General features: G+C 31.8%; 1 protein-coding gene across 1 annotated transcript; it reads right to left on the bottom strand.

Annotated features, from left to right (window-relative positions):
* Positions 1–5,010: 5,010 nt before the first annotated feature.
* On the bottom strand, positions 5,011–12,245 carry LOC148597992 (uncharacterized). Its single transcript, XM_088562138.1, has 3 exons — positions 12,068–12,245; positions 9,628–9,804; positions 5,011–6,360 (listed from the first exon to the last, which is right to left on the bottom strand). Exons 1-3 carry the CDS (start codon positions 12,243–12,245, stop codon positions 6,071–6,073), a joined length of 645 nt encoding a protein of 214 aa, XP_088418264.1. The 3' UTR covers positions 5,011–6,070.
* Between the last annotated feature and the right edge of the window lie 8,566 nt (positions 12,246–20,811).

Below are 20,811 nucleotides of genomic sequence, written 5' to 3'. Positions count from 1 at the left end.
TAGAAATCATTATTAAATGAATGTTACTAAATACAGTTTTGCATTCAGCCTACTGCTTATAAAAACCTAGTCAAGCACGAAGTGAAATACCAGATAGAAAAACTGCTTGAAGAATGTTGAGGATTGAAATTATAAGCAAAGGAGAGTATAAAATTGCATGTTGAATGCAAATTAGAGTATAAAATAGCTTGTTTAATGCGAGAAGATGGAATTTAGGGGGTATAAAAATACATCTAGATTGCATCAGAATGGAAATTATATGCAAAAGAGTGAAAGATTGCTTGAAGAATGTTTGAGGATTAAATTATAAGCAAAAGATAGTATAAAATTGCAAGTTGAATGAATGAGGGTGGAATTATACCAAAAAGAGAGTATAGAACTACATGAAAAATACATGTGGATAAAAATTATATACAAGAGGGATTATAAAATTAAATGTAGAATGCTAAAGAGAGCATAAAATTGCTGAAAGAGCTTTTGAGGATTGAAGTTATAAACAAAATAGGGTATAACATTGCTTGTTGAATGAAAAAAGATGGAATTGTAACACACAGAAAGAATAAAATCGCATGTTGAATGAATGAGGATGGAATTATACCGAAAGGAGAGTATAGAATTACATGTAGAATACATGTGGAAGGAAATTATATACAAAAGGTAGTATAAAATTGCATCAGAAATTCAAATAGAGGGATTCTCTATGCTGACTGAGGTATAAAAGTGTATCAGAAATTCAAATAGAAGGATTCTCTATGCTGACTGAGGTATAAAAGTGTATAAGAAATTCAAATAGAGGGATTCTATATGCTGACTGAGGTATAAAAGTGTATCAGAAATACACATAGAGGGATTCTCTATGCTGACTGATGTATAAAAGTGTATCAGAAATACACATAGAGGGATTATCTATGCTGACTGAGGTATAAAAGTGTATCAGAAATACACAAGGGGTCATTTTTATGGTAACTGATTTATAAAAGTGTATCATAAATACTCAAGGTGTGAGTTTCTATGCTAATTGGGATGTAAAAGAGCATGAGAAATACACAGGCACAATTTTTATATGCTGACTGGGGTATAAAGGTGCACAAAAAAATACTCATTATGCTGACTTTGGTATAAAAATGCACAGGGAGAGATTTATATGCTAACTTTGCTGACTTGAGTGTAAAGGTGAACAAAAGTGCACAGGGAATGGTTTTATAGGTATACAAGTGCATCAAAAATAAACAGAGACAAAATTTGTATGCTTACTGGGCTTCAGTGGTATACCAAAAGTAAACCTGTATTGATTTTATATGCAGATTGAGGTATGAAAGTGCATCAGAAATAAACCAGGAGTGATTGTATATGTATATATTTTACTTTAAATCTATACATGTAATACTCTCCTATATTTACTTCTTTATTTCAACCCTGATTTACTGTTAAAACAGTTGTACCTGCCATTATATTACCAGGGTACATGAAATTATGACTTACTAGACCTACATTTGTATGTCCAAAATCTGACTGAATCATTATATCGTGTACTAAGTTACAGCCCTAGATTAATCCTACAAGGAGGAATGACCCGGCCAGCGAAAGCTATATTTTTTATATAGTCGAGTGGTCAAGGGCGCTGGACTTGGTGCAGATGGTTTGCCATGGATGTCACAGCAGTACGAGTTCGATTCCTGCGGAGGGAACGACCAAAAATTTGCATCGCAAATTTGACAGTTCTAACATCGTTTGGGAATTTTCAGACCTTTCTATACGTTTATATATCTTCCCTGTATCAATTTGATCCGATGGAACTGTGTAGCATATAGAGTCGTCACATTCTGAGACGTTGTATAATACTGATTTGTTGTGACATGCATCATTAATTTGATCCTCTATCCTACATAATAACATCTAAATGAACTGTCCCGTACTACCACACATCGTGTACTAAGTTACATCCCTAGATTAATCCTACGAGGAGGAATGACGTGGCCAGCGAAAGCTATATTTATATATAGCCTAGCTGGCCAAGTGGTATAGGGCGCTGGACTTTGTGCAGGCGGTGTTGCCATAGATGTCACAGCGGTACAAGTTCGAGTCCCGCGGAGGGAACGACCATATATATATCGGTAACTTTTAAATCAGCATTTATTTTTGTATCTTTGAAAAAAACGCTCTAAATTCTATGGAAGCGTATTAGGGCCATTTTTTCTTAAATGTCGACTTTAATGTTGGAATTATCGACATTAAAGTTGGAATTTCCTACATTTATGTCGACATTTAAAAACGTAGCCCTAATACGCTTCCGTAAAATTCAGTTGATTTATTTTATTAATATATAAATGTAATAGAATAGGCACAGCAAAGTCTTGTTGTTCCCTGTTTAAGAAAAGGCACATTCAAAGTTAAAGTATGACTAGAGATATATTTCTGCTGCGTAATTTTAAATAATTGTCATTTTTTACCAATTTTCTGAAAATTCCTTTGCATCATACACTCATGGTGTACTACATGCAGTAATTTTCCCTGCCAGCTATCTACATATAAAATAATATAACATTTTTACATGTACATTCCAACATGTACATATATATATATATATATATATATATATATATATATATATATATATATATATATATATATATATATATATATATTTCTTCTTTCGTGTATTACAAGATCAAATAAGGATAACATTTTGAACATAATCATATTTTTGTAAAACAAACCGAAGATTTTCATAAAGTAGTCTGTTGATAAGGAATAAGTGCATTTATTCTTAATTTATTATATAATAATAATTAAAATACAATCGTTCACAAACGATTGCGAAGGTATTTTCCTGCAGCTGTTGTCCATTTCCTTGATGATGTTATTAAGTTTTAGAAAACTTTGTTTGTGGCCATATAGGAACTTGATGATGATTGTAGAAGGTGACCCTACAATGATACTGCCTGTTGGTAATCCCACTATAATCACCGATGGTCAAATGGAAGTGAAAGCACATTCAAATCATAAGTCTTTACCAAATCGAAGTTGTTGTAAAACCTAGCAGCTGATACTGACACTACTATTTGTATATTCCATACATCATAAAATATGAAGTGCAGTAAAATTGAAAAAGTCACAAACTACTTCTAGAATTTCAAGGAACAATCCCTTTTGTAACATTTTTCTTAGTTAAACATTTCAGTAAGTCAATTTCATTAAAATTATTCTTTTTAAAGATGGTAGAAAACCTTGTTTTCAAAAAGAGTGGTAACATTCTAAGGGAGTTAATAGATTAACTTAAGTCACAAATGCATCAAAATAGTAATTCATTATATAGTACCTGCTATCATAGAGGTTTTGAGTTTCTTCGAATGCAGATACAGTTAAAATTACAACAGGTCGCATGTGTAAAAGGCTGAAAAATCAAATGGGAGTAGTAAGAGTTATCGAATGACCTTGACCTTTGACCTTGGTATCTGTAAGAAGCAATTTATACATTTGTATACTAAACAAGAATAAATGCGGTTGCTAGGTACTTTTAATTCCAAAATTCCAAAAATTGACCGTTGCTATGGAAAAAATAACACTAAAATATCAATTTTACGGAAATAACTCCTGCATCGTTGAAAAAACTGAATAAAAGCCGACACAGACAAATGTGCCACACATTAGAATCATATGGATTGCATCATATGATTATCATATGAATCGAGCACCATATGATAATCATATGATTCAGTTAACATGATAATCGCATGGTTATCATATGATAATCACGTTTTTAACAAACATATGATTATCATATGTTTTCAGGCCCATAGTATCATATGATAATCATATGATAATCATATGACTACCACATGACAAATATCATATGATTTTCATATGATTACCATACGATTATCATATGAATCGAGCACCATACGATTATCATATGTGGCACATTTTGCTGTGTATAGTTTTCTTGTAGTTTCTTATTCTGCACAACTTTCTCTCTACATTACCCTTCTATCTCATATGGTTTTTGCTCTGTACTTTAAGAAAAAAATGAATTTAAAGGCAATAACTCACTTATTATTAGTTGTAGTGATTTGCGATCAATACAATGATTGTAGATCTTGATAAGACGAGTATTTTCCCATTTCATGTTTGCTTCTATCTATTTCGGTTTTCGAAGAGTTAGGGTTACAAGTTCCAAGGTCACCGGCTAAATTCAACGTAGGTCATTCAGTGTTACATTTTTGAAAACATCATATGTCACCTACGATGAATGTTGGAAGTCTTATGTTTCTAACCCGATGGTTTTCGAAATAAAAACAATTGACGGAAACTGGTTTCAGATAACTCATACAAGGAACAGTTTGATCGCATTGAACAATGGACCATTTTTGTTGGCCAAGTAAAAGACAAACATTGTGCACTTTTCAGAATGTCTATATCTGTAACGGCTTTTCCTATTGACACCAGAACGACAAATCAGTGTTTGATGATATAACTCAAAGCCTGTGAACATGTCATTTCCACGCAAATTCGTAACGCATAACCCTAGTGATTCAGAACTGTAGACTAAAGTTTCGTAACAATATGTCGCATACTTATCTTTCCAAATTATTTTTTATAATTTAAGGAAGAAAAATAATAATAATCAAAAGAATTACAGTAAGACACCCTCCCCCTTACGGGGAAAGACCTTAGTGATTATAATAATAATAATAATAATAATAATAATAATAATGATAACATTAATTACAACAGCAACAGCAATAATAATAATAATAAAACGAAAACGAACAAACACAAATATGATAACCAATTCAAGCATGAGTTCGCTGAAACCTTTATTACGCTTAGAATCTGATATTTTGCTATACTCCTATGACAAAAGCCTCAGCTTAAACCTTGTTACTCGAAAGGAAGTCATGCTGAAAAAGTCGTTTGGCATCAGTTCAAAGTGAATCGACTTTGCTTCATCTATGGTTTGGGTGTTATTGTCTTTCTATCTATCCACAAAGAGATTTAACGTAATTAAGGGAACCAAGATTTTAATGGAAATCAAAATAATAATTCAGGGACAAAGACCAGACATGGAAAACAGACACAAACATTAAAGACAATAAGATATTCAAAATAATACATACAAGTAACAAAAGTAAATGAGCAACCATTAAAAACTGGGAAACTGTAAATCAAAGAAATTACTGACACCTAGTAAAATATCTTACTCTAACGACACTTTAAATTATATGCCTACAATCGTTTTCAAACTGTTATAAGTGTTATAAATTGTGTAACCTAAATCAGAGAATTTGCACATAATTAAATCTACACTGCGTCACTGGCTTCTTGATTTGAATGGCATAAACCTTCCATTTACACCAATTCAATGTATTTTAACTTTTTTTGTATTTTGAACTTATTTCCTTTTGGAAATTCTCAAACCCAATTCTTCAATCAGTAGCCGTACAACAACTGCAGCAATAAGGTTTAATTGACACATATTTTAGTACGATCAGAATATACGATTAGAGTTTCCAGTGTCTCATACTCACTTGCGGAATACATATTAGAACTTGTTAAAAAGTTTCCTTACAGAGAACGATAACAACGGTTCTGAAAAGAAGATAAGGTAAATTTTGTCAATATGATCTTAAGTAGCACTATAGCTAAGAATCATGCAATATGTGATTCATGGCTGAAAAGCCTACATATTTTTACTATTGATATTTTGTTTAAATTGCCATAGTAAACAGAAATTAACATTCGGGTTTTTATATAACTCGTGTTCTTAGGAGATAAAAATTATATAGGTTGCACTGTAGATTTCAAAATTAAGGGAGATAAGTCTGTAAATGATACCAAAATACAATAGAATATATTGTATTTTCAATGATGGTTATCTCACAAGAGCAGAAAGATTGGAAAGAATAATTACACATTTCATAATATAGACCCACTAAACAACTTAATTACCAAAAAAATATGTAGCCTTTTTTCGGGTTTGTCACATTTTTTACAAATTTTGCATGATTCTTACAAAGCTATATTAAGGCATATAATGACAAACAAGTTTTCTACGTAATGAATATACTACTCAAACGCATAAACGAATGTATTCATCATAGGCCGTGCTGTCAGTACGATAAGGTGAAAAGGTAGGAATGTTTTCTTCAACTCTATTCCACATAAATCTGCACTCTCCCGGTCTCGTATAAACCGCAACACATGTAAAGTCTGTCCGTCCAACGCATTTGTTTTTACAATGATCAGCTGTAACATAACTTGTTTGTCCAGTTAACGTCGGCTCCCACGTCATCCATGGGTACGGCAGGATAAAATACTTCCCCGGTATTCTGTCAAACGAGGAACTGTATGCTGCACATTCTAAAGAGATACAGGTATATTTTTAGTAATTCTAGTACTTAAAGGCGACATGACACAAAATGTTTTTTTTTATTTGATTTATTGCACCTAATATATATAACTAAAACGTCCCTTGTGGTCATTCTGATTCAAAATCGATGATGACCCAAGCCATACGAATTTTAATTAGCCATGTGATCACGTGACCATGCTACGTCATTGGTTTTCAATTTATAAATGGAGTGGTTGATTTGCGTGGGGCTTCTGCATTTTTTTACATGATTTCTACAACTGAGAGTGAAAATATTGAAAGTTTTGGTTTGCCACAAAATATACACTTACAGTTGTATCAATTTAAACCACATCGAGAAGAAAATGATAAACAATGTCTGAAATATTAAACTTTTACATAAATGAAGGCAAGACTATCAACAGTGAGACAACACTACCTCTGTTTGAACTTCATTATGTTCTGTCATGTAAGGTAGACCTTTTTTACATGAAGTAAATTAAATTCATATTCTAAGATTTAAACTGTTCCGATCTCGATCTTCAATGAAAACATTGATTTCACCCTTTTTTACGGAACGTTATTCCTGACAAGTGGACCAGTACCAGGGAGTGTGATATAAAGTCCCTGCAAGTACGAAAGATAATACGAAAGTGTAATCAAGGAAACTAAGGTTATAGCGGTAATCACAAAAGTATAATCCAGGGACAAAGACCAGACATGGAAAACAGACATACACAACAAAGAACATAAAGTAACTAAAATCATACATACAAAGTAACAAAAACAAATGAGCAACTCAGACTTCACTAAAAAGTGGGAGCATTGACCAGGTGCATCGGTAGGGTAAGCGTACTCTGTTTTTCTAGAAACACCCGCCGAGTTGCTCATAAAAAGTCAAGTCCGGGGTAGACAAGCAAGGAAAGGAAAACTATGACCCGTTGAATAAATCAATTTTCATGGTGCAAATTGATACACCATAACGATCCACGAGTTCATGATGATAAACATGTTAATTTTGTATTAGTTTTTGATCATTTTATTAGATAACTAATGAGGGTTTCGTGCTGACCCGTCCTCTAAATATGTTTTTGCTAAAATTAATAATTTTAACTAACCTGTACAAACATGTTGTCCCTACCAGAATAGCTCGATTAAACTCACCTATTGTCACCTATTATATACTGTGTATTCTGTCAATTTCTCCATGTAAATTGTTTTATTTCCAAATCCGTAAGACAAAAGAAATTCAATTATATTTCAATTAAATATGAAATCGGTCGACACCAGTGTCATCGGTCGCTAACCATATAAAGATAAAAAAGGCCGCCCACGTTATCTCTAAGTCATAATTAAGTCTACCGGGTTTCTTTATTCATATAACCCAGCGGTAAAGAAAGACCGATACACAGAGCGTCACTATTTTAGTTGTACTCTCCAGTTCAAGTCCTAAAAATAGTGTGCCAAATAGTTGTGTATTCGGCACGCAGGGATGAATGTCCAACGAAAATGAAAAGCTGACAGAAAACGAGAAGAACTTAAGACTTCTTACCTTCTACACTCATACACAGATCAGTAGATCACTCTGTATCATATATACAACCCATTTTGGAAGATTTATTATTTTTTTTATGCATTTTTAATGTACCTAAATGGAGATTGAAAACCAATGACGTACCATTTCCATATATGGTAATTGAGCGTTACTTCCGGTTTGCATTTATGCGTATTAATTAGGCCGTCGTTAAAACACTAATAAATCATTTTAACTTTATTTAGCGCTAACCTGACAAGAAGACGTTTGTTGTACTCGTATCTTAACATAGTATAGTTTTTTTTATAAATATAAACGTTCATAAAATGGTTTTTTTGTCTCATGTCTCCTTTAAAGAAAGTCTTTAATATAATCAGACAAAATGTGAATAAGGTGTGGCACATGAAGAAAAAAAATGCAGATTTTATTGCGTTATTAAGTTTGTATACCTCATAACATCAAGAAATAACTGTAAAAGTGTTAGTAAATTTTGTCTTTTTAAGATATTGATAGGTCAAATTTAGTTGAAATGCACTGTTGAAAATTTCTCCCGCAATTTATATGAATAGATGTTCCGTTTGTTTCTAGACACAGCAAAACAAAGATTTTTATTCCTTCTAGGATTGGTCATCGCTTAAAAATAAATTTATGCTGGGTTTTTACAACTATTAATACAGTTACATTTATAATTTACGATTCACCATATTTTAATGTATTTCAACTTTGTCAGACGTCACAGGACAAAGTGATCTGACTTTTAAACATATTAAGAAGGAGTTAGCCCACGCAAAAAAAAAAAAACATGCACATGACAAATTTTGTTTTAAAAAAATTTAATCCATTTCATATCACAAATGCATCCTTTCTCAAAAGTTAGATTAACTACAACGGTTAAAGAGAACAAAATTACTTAGAAAGCATCCAAGATTTATTGTAACAGGGATATAACTCTTTATCATGGTTTTGATGCGTTGTTAGGGAGCTTTAAAATCGTTATCCTTCTTACTATTTGACATTCATATGATATAAACATTACATTGGAACAAAAATTTTAGTGGGATAAAATGTACCATGTGCTAACCATATCATAGGATCTGCCTTATTTTAACATGGAAAGCCTCTTAATCAGTATCGTTTCAGATATAAATAATTTTAAAGTGCAACCCGATATGCAATGTCATCATACAAATTCAAATTATATGCAAAATCATCGGCTAGCCTTCAAAGGCTTACGAAGCAATGTTCAGTTATCTATCGAAATTATACAAATCAATGTCTTTAGTTAGGCATATTGAATCAAACGCTTAATAGAATAAGATATTACTATAGCTGTTACGTTGGTAGTCTGTTATATTTGAATTTGAAAAAAAATAGAACAAATAAAAGTATATTGTACATGTAAAACATATTGATTTCAACCGACAGAATGTGGAATAACGTGGACGTCATTTCAATTATTTTCAAGATGTGCTATTTTGTTCTGCATAAGATGTAACTTTAGTAAGGAAAAATGTCACGAATATATTTAAAAGCAAGCTTAATGTTTTTTTTAATATAGATGAATAAACGAGGAAGTTCTGCATAAGCTTTTTTTGTAAAACAAAAAAAAAAATGATCCTGTAGTATTACAAACAGACAATTTAAATTACATTATTGCGTGTATTACTCAATGTTTTTCGTCCAGAAATCTGTATTTGCATGTCATCAATGATATCTTGATTATATTACATGTATAAACACTCACTAGTACAAGGAGCAGACGGTATGGACCATGTACCATCTTTCTGGCATGAAATGGATAAACTGCTCGATGTAGACTCGAATCCAGGGGCACATTGGTAGGTTAACGTATCCCCATATACTGAATAGGTTGATGTAACATTAGCCCCGTAAATCATTGGGTTGCTTGGACATTCGATTGCTGGAACACATTTAAAAATTACTTTGATAGTTGAAAAAAATCGATAAAACCAGATTTGGTAACGTTGAATTTCTGTTCCCTTGTGTAGACGGAAATACAGATAAAATTATTGACAGAATTTAAATGCAGGTGATTCTAAAAAATGGTGTTCAAATATTTGTTGATGTGCATGTTTAATTATACATTAATTAATTAAAACAAATTGTACTGGCATTATTGTGAACGTTAATTCTTGCATACGGAAACTTTACGTTGAGGTCGGATATTTTTTTCACAAAAAATACAAAACTTAAGGTGAAGGAAAATATAGATCTGAACTTTAATATCTTTTTATTCAATACCAGACAATAATTAAACAAAAAAATACTAAATAAACAATGGTTCGGTTAAATCATACTTAGTAAATGGTGGTGTGCGTAATGCAATACCAGTTTTCATGGTCCATATCAATATCTTTGGTTTCTGTTCATTGCATTGAAGAACCATGGGTTGCGATATGGACCTGAAAACTGATATTAGGCATCGCTTACGTCTCGGGCAATATCAATTTTTGTGGTCTATATCACTGCCCTTTGGCAGTCCTTATTTTGTGATATTGCTCACACTATCATTTACTATTCTATTAAAGAACCATACATTTATATAAACTGGTTTTTGGTTTTGTTTTATTTGATTACATTCATACACGTCATGATTGAAGTACAACACTGTAATAAATAAATTGTTACTCTTTTCCGACGCAGTCGGTATGGTTTCGCTTTTTACCCTTTTACCTTAAAGGCGCTCTTCTGTTGAAACGCAAATCACCTGATTGCAATCTGTATCTCGATTGGCCAAAAACTTATAACTTATTTGATTACATTCATACACGTTTAGTTGTCATAATTTAAGAACAACTCTGTAGTAAATGAATTGTTACTCTTTTCCGACGCAGTCGGTATGGTTTCGCTTTTTACCCTTTTACCTTAAAGACGCTCTTCTGTTGAAACGTAAGTCACCTGATTGCAATCTGTATCCCGATTGGCCAAAAACTTATAACTTAGTGATGTTCGAAAAAACTGTATCGAAAATTGAAACTGCGTGTCATGTGTTATTTCCCGAATAAAATGTAGAAAATTATAAGTAAAAAGAACAAAATTTTACTGCGTCGGCGACTACGGAAGGTAAATGGTTGACCATTTTTTTAAAATAAATTAGCGTACCGAATCCAGATACTGTATTTATGAATTGCACATTTTAATTTTAAATAAATTTTAAAGCTAATTTCACTTTTAACTTCGCAGAACCATTTCGCGGGCCTGTCTGATAAATATTCCAATTTGACTGAACGACTGTCATTAGCCGCACATGCACAGAAGGAAAGGAACACGCAAAAAATTAGTTGAGCAAAATATTTAACAAAATACTAATTGATTTATCAACATATGAACTTAATTTGAACTTAACAACAATTAGTGTTACAAAATCTATAAATAGATACTGCAATTGTTATAATGAGCATATGAACTTAATTCGAACTTTACAAACATGAATAATGCAATGAGCCATTTGTTTGTAAATTGATTGCAAGAATCTGATTTTGAAAATGTTATTTTTGTTCCTACGGCCATATTGTTTTGAATTTTATTTTAATTTTCCAAGAATAATGATTCATTCAAATATATTAATTTAGGAAGATATTATGCATGATAAAAGTCACTGATTTATTGAAGCTGTCATTATTTTACAAGCATTTGACTAAACCCTTTTTCTTGGATTTGTTTTGTGTCAATTACCTTACAAATTAATACGAAGGAATGGAGGTTATTAGTGTTTAAAGCGATGCCCTGATTTATTTATTGGAGAACATAGACAAATTAATCTCTTGTTCCTCCATTAGCATTGAAATTTGTTTTTCGACCTCTATTATCTATTCTTTTTTTTTCTACTGTAATCTTGTGAGCCGTACATGCCTCGTCAATTTCTGCTTTTTTTATAAAATGCATCATGTAAGGAAATGTGGTTTATATGTCATAATGCATTGTTGAGGTCGCAAATCTTTAATATTTAATGTTTTGAAATTTTTGATAAAATTACTTATTTTTTATATTTTGCATTTAATAAATGTAACTTCTTTTCCATTCGGTAAAGCTTACACTATTTTAAGTTTCATGGTTAAACAAACTGTTATATCCACACCACAGAAAATGGATATGAATACATGTACCAACGAAAAATATCCTCTTCACAATTATCATCGTTAACTAACATTTTATAACCTTACCTGAATTTAAAACGTAATATTTCATTCCAATGGAAGATACTAAGACGTTTGAATCTGTTAACACATCAGAAGAAAGCTTACATTGTAGATTCGCTGCATTGTGAAAGAAAGTTTGACAAGTATCGAAATATACACAATACAAAGCACAATTTCCAAAAGTAGTTGTGTCCTCAAACATAAACCCCGCATTTGAGACACGGTCGTTGAAATCCAATTTAACAAGAAAATATTTTGAATTCATCGGACTCCCTAATACTAAATCCAAATGTACCATAGACATTAATATGACACATATGATTCCAGCTTTTATAGTCATTCGCACATTTCCTCGGTTTCCGAACATATACCACATATTTACGAACATATTCTAAAAAATTAATTGATACAAATAAATGATATAACATATGTATTATTTCGATGGTAAGTTTCAATTGTTCACATTAATACTATACAATAAAATAATTCAATCTTGTACAATGTTGGCTGAAATTGTAATTCGCAGTACACAGAAATTAATTACTAGTAAACCTTGTTACGTTGTGCTGCCATTGCTTGAGAAATGTATCAACATCCCTGAAAATATTTGAATAAAGAGTAGGACATTTCTGGATTCAGATACAATAAGCAATTGAAAATTATGAAGATAATTGTAATTGTTATATCCAGATTATTTAATTTTGAAAAAGTTAAATATTTATATACACTTGTAGATTTAAATTATGAGTGAATACCCAATAGGAATATATAATAATACCCAAGGCAACGAACCTTATATCTAAGTGCAGGGTGTATATAAAATAAAACAGATTATTGAATCACTACATCTAGTTAAGTAGCACTCTAGCTACGAACTAGGCAAAATGTGATTCATGAGTAAAAAAACCTACATATTTTTATTTTTGATATTTTGTTTAAATTGCCATAGTAAACAGAAATTAACTTTCAATTTTCATATAACCAGTGTTCCTATGAGATAAAAATTATATAGAATGCACTGTATATATCAAAATTAAGGTAGAAACCTCTGTAAATGACGCTCAAATACAATAGAATCTATTGGATTTTCAATGTTGATTATCTCCTAAGAGCAGGCAGATTTGAATGAACAATTACACATTCCAAAGTACAGACCCATAGAACCAAATAAAAATATATAGCCTTTTTGGGGTGTATCACATTTTTTAGATTTTGCATGATTCTTAGAAAGACAGCTACTTAATTTTCAAAGTATCAGCCTTTATAAAAATCACACAGTAAGTGACTCATGCATTTCATTAACCGGCCACCAAATTTACTTTTAATTCTTATTACAGACCACATAACCACTTAAAATTTGTCATTGGGTTGTTCGATTTTGAGATAAAAATTTACATAGATTGCATATGAATTAGATACTTTATCGTTCTTGGTTTTGTTTAATTTGGTTAAATATAGTGGGAGTAAAATGAATGGTTTTCTCATATTTTAATTTAGAAAGGACTACTGTTAGGTAACAATCTAGAATATCCGCCTTTCATCTCAAGTTTCATGATATTAATTATTAAAATTATTAGTAAAATAAAATTACATAACTTCACTTTTGGAATGACATACAGTGAAAGTAATATTGTTCGTGGGCTACCCATTTTCGTGGTTTACGTGGTTGGGACAAACCATGAGATGTGATTCCAAACGAAAAGGAGAAACCCATTGTTTTGTATGCTGACAATCTCAAAACCATGAATTCAAGAATCCTCGATAATTGGTATCCACGAATTAAAGTGTACACACTATAAGGAAGAACGGGTTTTAGACAGTAATGTTAGAAACTAGGCATATCTCTTTCTTTATACGACATTTTATTCTGTTTGATATTGACATTTCTCGACCTGATCTATAACTTAATGAAGTTTCTGAACTTTAAATTTGCAATTCAAATCAATGGCTGTATGTATCTGCCACCTAGTATCGCAATACAATGATTGTAATTTTGATTGTTTACATCGATAATTTTCTTAAAAAACTTATTGAAATTCAAAGCTTTTGCCAATTCACAAATAATGCATGTTCTTCTCGGCTTTTCGTCAAAGATAATTATTGTAATGCTTATCAAATTAGGCTTGTAAAATTAGGTTAGTTATTCCATGACGATGTTATTGGAATATCTTACAGAAGCTGAGTGATTCCAAAGTCAATTACATGTAAAATAATTCGGATGGAATCTCGTATTCATCATATAAAACCCGCCGCTCCCTAGTTTAAATTTCTAATGAGGCATCATATGGTATTTTTTTTTGATACTTTGAATCAAATCAAATATGGAATATATTACTTATGAGAAAATATACATGGAAACAAAAAAAAAAAAAAAACAAACAAATTTATTTTTTTCAAACCTGCTCTAAAGTTCTGTTAAGTTTTTAATATCCAAGACATATAGATGGGTCTGAAAAATTCCCAACGATGTTAAAACTGTCAAATTTTGTACTGTGTCTAGGGTGCTGGACTCCGTGCGTGCATGTTGCCATAGTTGTCACATCGTTACGAATTCCGCGGAGGGAACAACCAAAAAATTGCACCTCGCCGGACTCGAATTCGTACCGCTGTGACATCTATGGCAACACCACCTGCACAAAGTCCAGCGTCCTAGACCACTCGGCCAGCTATGCTATATGAGAAAATATATCTCATGAAAATAGACAGGGTCCGTTATGCGACTTTCTCGAAATAGGAGATGATTTTCACTATCTTTTTATTTGTAATAAATATGTAATAATAAATTTAAGATAATTTCAGTACATGATTTATCATGTTATTGTTTTCACATTTCTTTTATGGATTTTCTGTTGTATAACCGTACTGGATCTCAGATCGTTTTATTAAATACCAGTCCATATAAAATTCAGACACTTCCTATGGTAAAGTTGAACCATTGAGTAGAAAAATACCTCTAAATGACTTAAAATTACATTTACCATAATGTGTTTTGTACAGTAAGGTGCAATGTAAACCTTGCACAGATCACATTACGGCATATGTTTCAACATGTTATTGGAATATATCAATCGATTAATTAAATTGCAATTACAAGCAATCATACTTTTGTCGATTACAGACTGTGTAACCTACTACGGTAACCTCAGACGCCATATTTGTCCATATTTGGCTGTAAAGTTTACGCCTAGCTATGTCAGTTGAAATGGTAGTGGAACTTTGCTTTATATTTTTTTACATTAAAGGAAAAGGCGAAATAAGTAGAACGATGTTAGATATGACAATAGTCGTTTGCATTATAAGGTCACAGTGTTCACACTTCACACAACGTTTCATTCATTGGCGAAAGTTACGGAATATAATATAATTTTCTGAAACATAACGTTTAATATCTTTATTAGATATGACTTTGATGTTCATTCACGTTACTGAAATGAATGAAAACAGCTGATACACATTGTAATGTTACGTGTTTGTTTACATGATTAAGTTGACAGTAATTTACACACATACAAGCCACGCCCAATAAGTCGCGTGCTGCTCATATTGCAATCGAAAATTGACCACAGTTGTGCTTTCAAAGCCTATCACGTCATATTAGAATGAATGACAATTACCCATAATGAATACCACATGATAAATATTGTAAATATATACGTTTTATTTACCGTGTAATTATAATGCAGTGACCTACATTATGCAGTGACCTACATTATACACTTGACCATGACGTACTATTTGCCAATTCAGCAAAATCTGAGTTACTTTTCAAAACAGTGATTCGATCAACAACTCATATTTGAAATCAAATAAAAGATCAGATCATTTCTGGCAAGATTGGCAACTTTCGCACACCTTTTGGTACATGTAATAATAAACGAAGTAATTTTGCTGTTGTACTAACATATTATTATTATTATTATTATTATTATTTATGATTATTATTATATTTGAATTGTGTTTTCCTGATTCTTAGAATATTCATGGAAAACATTTACTGAAGTAGAATTGAACTTCTACTGTGTTGATGCAAACAAAATGTTTTGATTTGGTATTTTCTGCCAACATAATTAGGTGTATTAATTTGTATTTAAAGTAGAAATGGATGCTCATTTATTGTTTATTACTAAAATCAATAGTAACTACAGTACAGAGAAAAACATACCATGACCGATCATTGACATTGTCGTGTACCACTTTTAGAGTGGCAGGAAGTATCTCTTTTATTCTTTGGGGATATTTTTATTATTTTTCTGTTTTTAAAGTGGACGAGCTTACTACCCAAAATACAAAAGAAAGTAACAAAAAATCTCTTATAGATAAAACAAAATTATTCAGAACCACTCTAAAAGTGGTACACCACTATGTCAGTGTTCGGTCATGGTATATTTCTTTCTGTTCTGTACTTAACAAAAGTAATAATTTGATGAAACAGCACATGATTATAGTTAAATACCAGTTAAAATAAAATTCAGACATTGCCTGTGGAAGAGATGATTCATGGTAGAGAAAAACTGACCGAACAAACAATGTCTTATCAGTCTAAATATGCTACATTTTTATGTAAAGATAATGTTTTCTGTATTCAGATCTGTAGCTTTGAGAAAATCCTTCATTCGTCTTCCACTAAAATCAACCAAGTCGAAGACAATCAAGAACGATAACTCTTGCAATGTGCCAACTTCATACACAATCTAGAAAGAGCAACAACCGCAGGAGAAACTAAGATTGGTTTTGTGGTCTGTAAGTGGTTCTCAATTAGAAATAAAATTCAGTGAGTTTTTGATACACATAAATCACCCCCTGATCTTTATAAAGACTGCCAATTAATTACTTTTACTTTTTGTTCATTGTTGTTCTTTGTTGTGTCTGTTTTCCATGTCTGGTCTTTGTCTCTGGACTACATTCTTTTGATTACCGCTATAACCTTGGTTCCCTTGATTACTCTTTTAATGGCTAAACCTGGGAGCGTCGTTATTAAGATCTTTTGATTTCCGCTAGAATCTTTGTTCCATTGGTACTCTTATCTGGAGTACTACTTAAATACTTTTAGTGTCTAATCTTGGGTGCGTCGTTCTGCTTATTTATATCTAAACATATACATAAAATTTTGTTTGTCACATGAAAAGATTGCAATAAATTGCAATGAGAAATGAGAAGATACCAATCATATTAATATTGATAATGTATGAGTTTCAAGGAGTAACCTTTCACAAGAATATATGAACCAAATACATAGAAAAAACTCATTTCATCAAACATCAGTAAGACTGGAGAATATTATATAAAGCTTAAAACTTCATCAATAAAAACAATAGTTCAAAAATAGTGATTATCATAGGAAATATTGATTATAGTTATTATAAAATAATTGTTCATAAAAATCTTCATCTGGATTTATTTGATAAGAGATTGAAAATATTATTTGTGAATATGTGGCATTTAATAATGATTTAAAAAAGATCATATTATTTTTATTGAAGATTTGGACGCGGTCATTGGTCACAGACCAAATCGTCAGTTCAGGGTTATTTCTCCAGCAAACAGTCCCTAAAGGGAATTGTGCCTTTTTTTAACGTATTTTGATATAACCTTGGTTCCCTTGATTACTTTTTGATACTTCTTAATCTTAATTCCACAATTCAGCTAATATAGAATGCAAGCAATTCCAACAGCTTACCACCAATCGAAGGAATGAAAATCGGGTTTTAATAATATATTCTGTTGAAAGTTTGTAAGCGAGTTTGCCTTAAAATGACACAAAAAAAAAAAAAAAAAAAAAAAAAAAACACCGATTGAATTTCAAAATGTCTTAAGAAAGTGGAACTCTAGGACGAAATGGATTTTTCAGTCGAAAGGTTGTGTGATAAAAAAATATCAATTAGGCTGTAGCTTCTTTAGGTCATGGAGACTGCTAGAGTAATGCACATCTGTTTTAGACAGAAATTCAATATTTGAAACATAAACAAGAGGCCTTCGACAGCACGAATCGCTCACCTGGTTTAAAAGCTTTATTCCTTCATTCTTATGAGGCTGACTATAGCTAATCTGATCAGAAAGAAAGAATATCGTTTGGCTAGATCCTTCAATCTCCGTTTCCGCTATATAGATGACGTATTATCTTTAAACAATCCTAATTTCGGGGATTTGATACATCGCATCTACCCCAAAGAACTTGAGATAAAGGATACTACAGACACTTTGCAGTCAGCCTCATATCTTGACCTACACTTAGAAATCGATGGTAAAGGAAAACTATTGACCAAATTTACGACAAACGTGATGAATTTTCATTCAGAATTGTCAACTTTCCTTTCATCTGTGGCAACATCCCTTCGGCACCTGCGTATTGAGTGTTCATATCGCAACTCATACATTATGCCAGAGATTGCCGAAACTACGCAGACTCTTTGTATCGCGCTAGAACTCTAACAAATAGGCTTCTGGAACAGGGTTATGTTGCTACAAGATTGAAGTCATCACTACAGAAGTTTTATGGTCGTCATCATGAACTCATGAATCTTTATGGTGTATCCATCTGCACCATTAAAACTGATTTATTCAACGGGTCATAGTTTTCCTTTCCTCGTTTGTCTACCCCGGACTTGACTTTTTATGAGCAAATCGGCGGGTGTTTCTAGAAAAGCAGAGGAGGCTTACCCTACCGATGAACCTGGTCTGTGCTCCCAGTTTTAGTGCAGTGCGAGTTCCTCATTTGCTTTTGTTACTTTGTATGTATGATTATAGTTACTTCATGTTCTTTTTTGTGTATGTCTGTTTTCCATGTCTGGTCTTTGTCCCTGGATTACATTCTTTTGATTACCGCTATAACCTTGGTTCCCTTGATTACTCTTTATAAAGTTAAATACAATGTATATACAAAACCTAAAAATGGTCAAAATCCCTTGACCAAATTTGCAATGATGATACTTGTTATGATACTGAACATTTAAACATTAATCATCATTCTACTTATGTTAACTGAATATCATTCTAAAAGTGCAAAAAATCATTAAAAATGCAATCAACAGATTTTTTTCAAATTTGCACCAAACATGGGTCTTCACACATATATATATTTGTATTAATTTATATTAATCGTCAATCTGTTATTTTTTTTATTAACAAGAGGCAAAAACAGGGAAATTTGTCAAAATGAAAATTTCCTGGGGCCATAATTCCAAGAAGGTCAAAAGATTTTTTCAGACATTTGCACCAAAAACAGATATTGATATCCTGAACATTTTATCAATTTACATTAATCATCAATCTGCTTTCGTGTTCTAAATACATCTAATAAGCAAAAACTGATAAAAACATAAAAAAATAACACTTTTGTTCAATAACTCAAAGAATGGTAAATAGATTTGTCTGAAATTTGAACCACAAATAGATATTGAACTACTGAACATTTTATTATCTTACAATAATCACCAATCTGCTCTCGTATTCTAAATGAAAGAGCAAAAACTGTCAAAAAAGTAAAATTAGCAAAAATAAAGGGCAATTATTCCAAAATTGGTAAATCGATTACATGTATCTTGGAATGTTCAGGTAAATAGTTATGGTTTTTGAGATATAAACAAAAATATATGGTGATATCCCTATGCTCTATTTTAGTAACAGCGAGGGACCATTACGGATACAATTTGGTAGTAGACATGCCAAGGATGATTGTTACCAAGTTTTATAAAATTCTGTTCAGTGGTTTTAGAGAAGATCTTTAGTAATCATCAATCTGCTTTCATCTTCTAAATAATAGGCGAAAAATAGGTGAAAAAAGTGTAATTAGAAAAAAGAGCAATAACTCCAAAATCAGTAAATCGATTATCTTGAAATCTTAAGGGACGTTAGATCTCATGGAGCAAAAGAGCACAAGATGTCTCAGATTTCTTCTTCCTGTTATGGTGTTTTTGAGATATAAGCAAAAACGTATGGTGATAACCCTATGTTCTATTTTAGTAAGGCGAGGGGCCATAACGCATAAGATTTTGGACGTAGACATGCCAAGGATGATTGTCGCCAAGTTTCATCAAAATCGGTTTAGTGGTATCAGAGGAGAAGATTTTTAAAGAAAAGTTAACGATGGACGACGACGACGGACGTCAAGTGATGAGAAAAGCTCAACCGGACTTTAAGGCTAGGCGAGCTAAAAACTCTGGCTTAGCCGGAAGTTCAACAATTGACTAAGTATAAAAAATTCCTTCACGTATTTCTACTTATGATGCCAACCTTTCCTATCAAATTTCATTAAAATTCCCTGAGTTGCACAACAGGACGAACGCGAACAGACAAACAAGATTACCGAAATCAATTTTGTGGGGATGAGGGGAATAATTTATACTGACAGTATTAAAAATTATGCTGCTACAATACAGTGCAGGTGGATTTTGTTCTTTTCACAGTAAAAATTAAAATGCAAATACCAAATCAGCCAAAAAAATGACATTTTAAACTATTTATATCCTAAACGTTCCCATCCAGAGCAGAATGAAAACAAGTATAAATACACCAGTGTGGACCACCCTTCAGATGATGATGTAGCACATACAATTACTTTTTTTTTAGTAATAACAAATTACTGATATATTTTACTAGATGTATACAGTTAAAACCCTACTGGGATCTGAGATTATTTCTATTTTCTCATACACATTAACATCAGCTTGAAATGTGTTTAATTACCCATGTTAATTGGCAAATCAATAAATTGTGGCAATACAGATGTACAAAAAAACCCTATTCTATCTTAAAAGTTCTTAAAATTACTT

Source organism: Perna viridis, chromosome 14, assembly GCF_037379345.1.
Source record: "Perna viridis isolate PV_CMFRI_1.1 ecotype Kerala chromosome 14, ASM3737934v1, whole genome shotgun sequence".
NCBI lineage: Eukaryota > Metazoa > Mollusca > Bivalvia > Mytilida > Mytilidae > Perna > Perna viridis.
This window is presented reverse-complemented; position numbering and strand designations above follow the sequence as displayed.

Bases quoted from the DNA above. Each gene is read 5' to 3' on its own strand.
- LOC148597992 (XM_088562138.1), bottom strand. From the start codon at position 12,245: ATGTTTGAGGACACAACTACTTTTGGAAATTGTGCTTTGTATTGTGTA. The intron at 9,805-12,067 runs GTAAGGTTATAA...AATGTGTTCCAG, and splicing joins ATATTACGTTTTAAATTCAG to CAATCGAATGTCCAAGCAAC. The intron at 6,361-9,627 runs GTGAGTGTTTAT...GTATCTCTTTAG, and splicing joins ACCGTCTGCTCCTTGTACTA to AATGTGCAGCATACAGTTCC.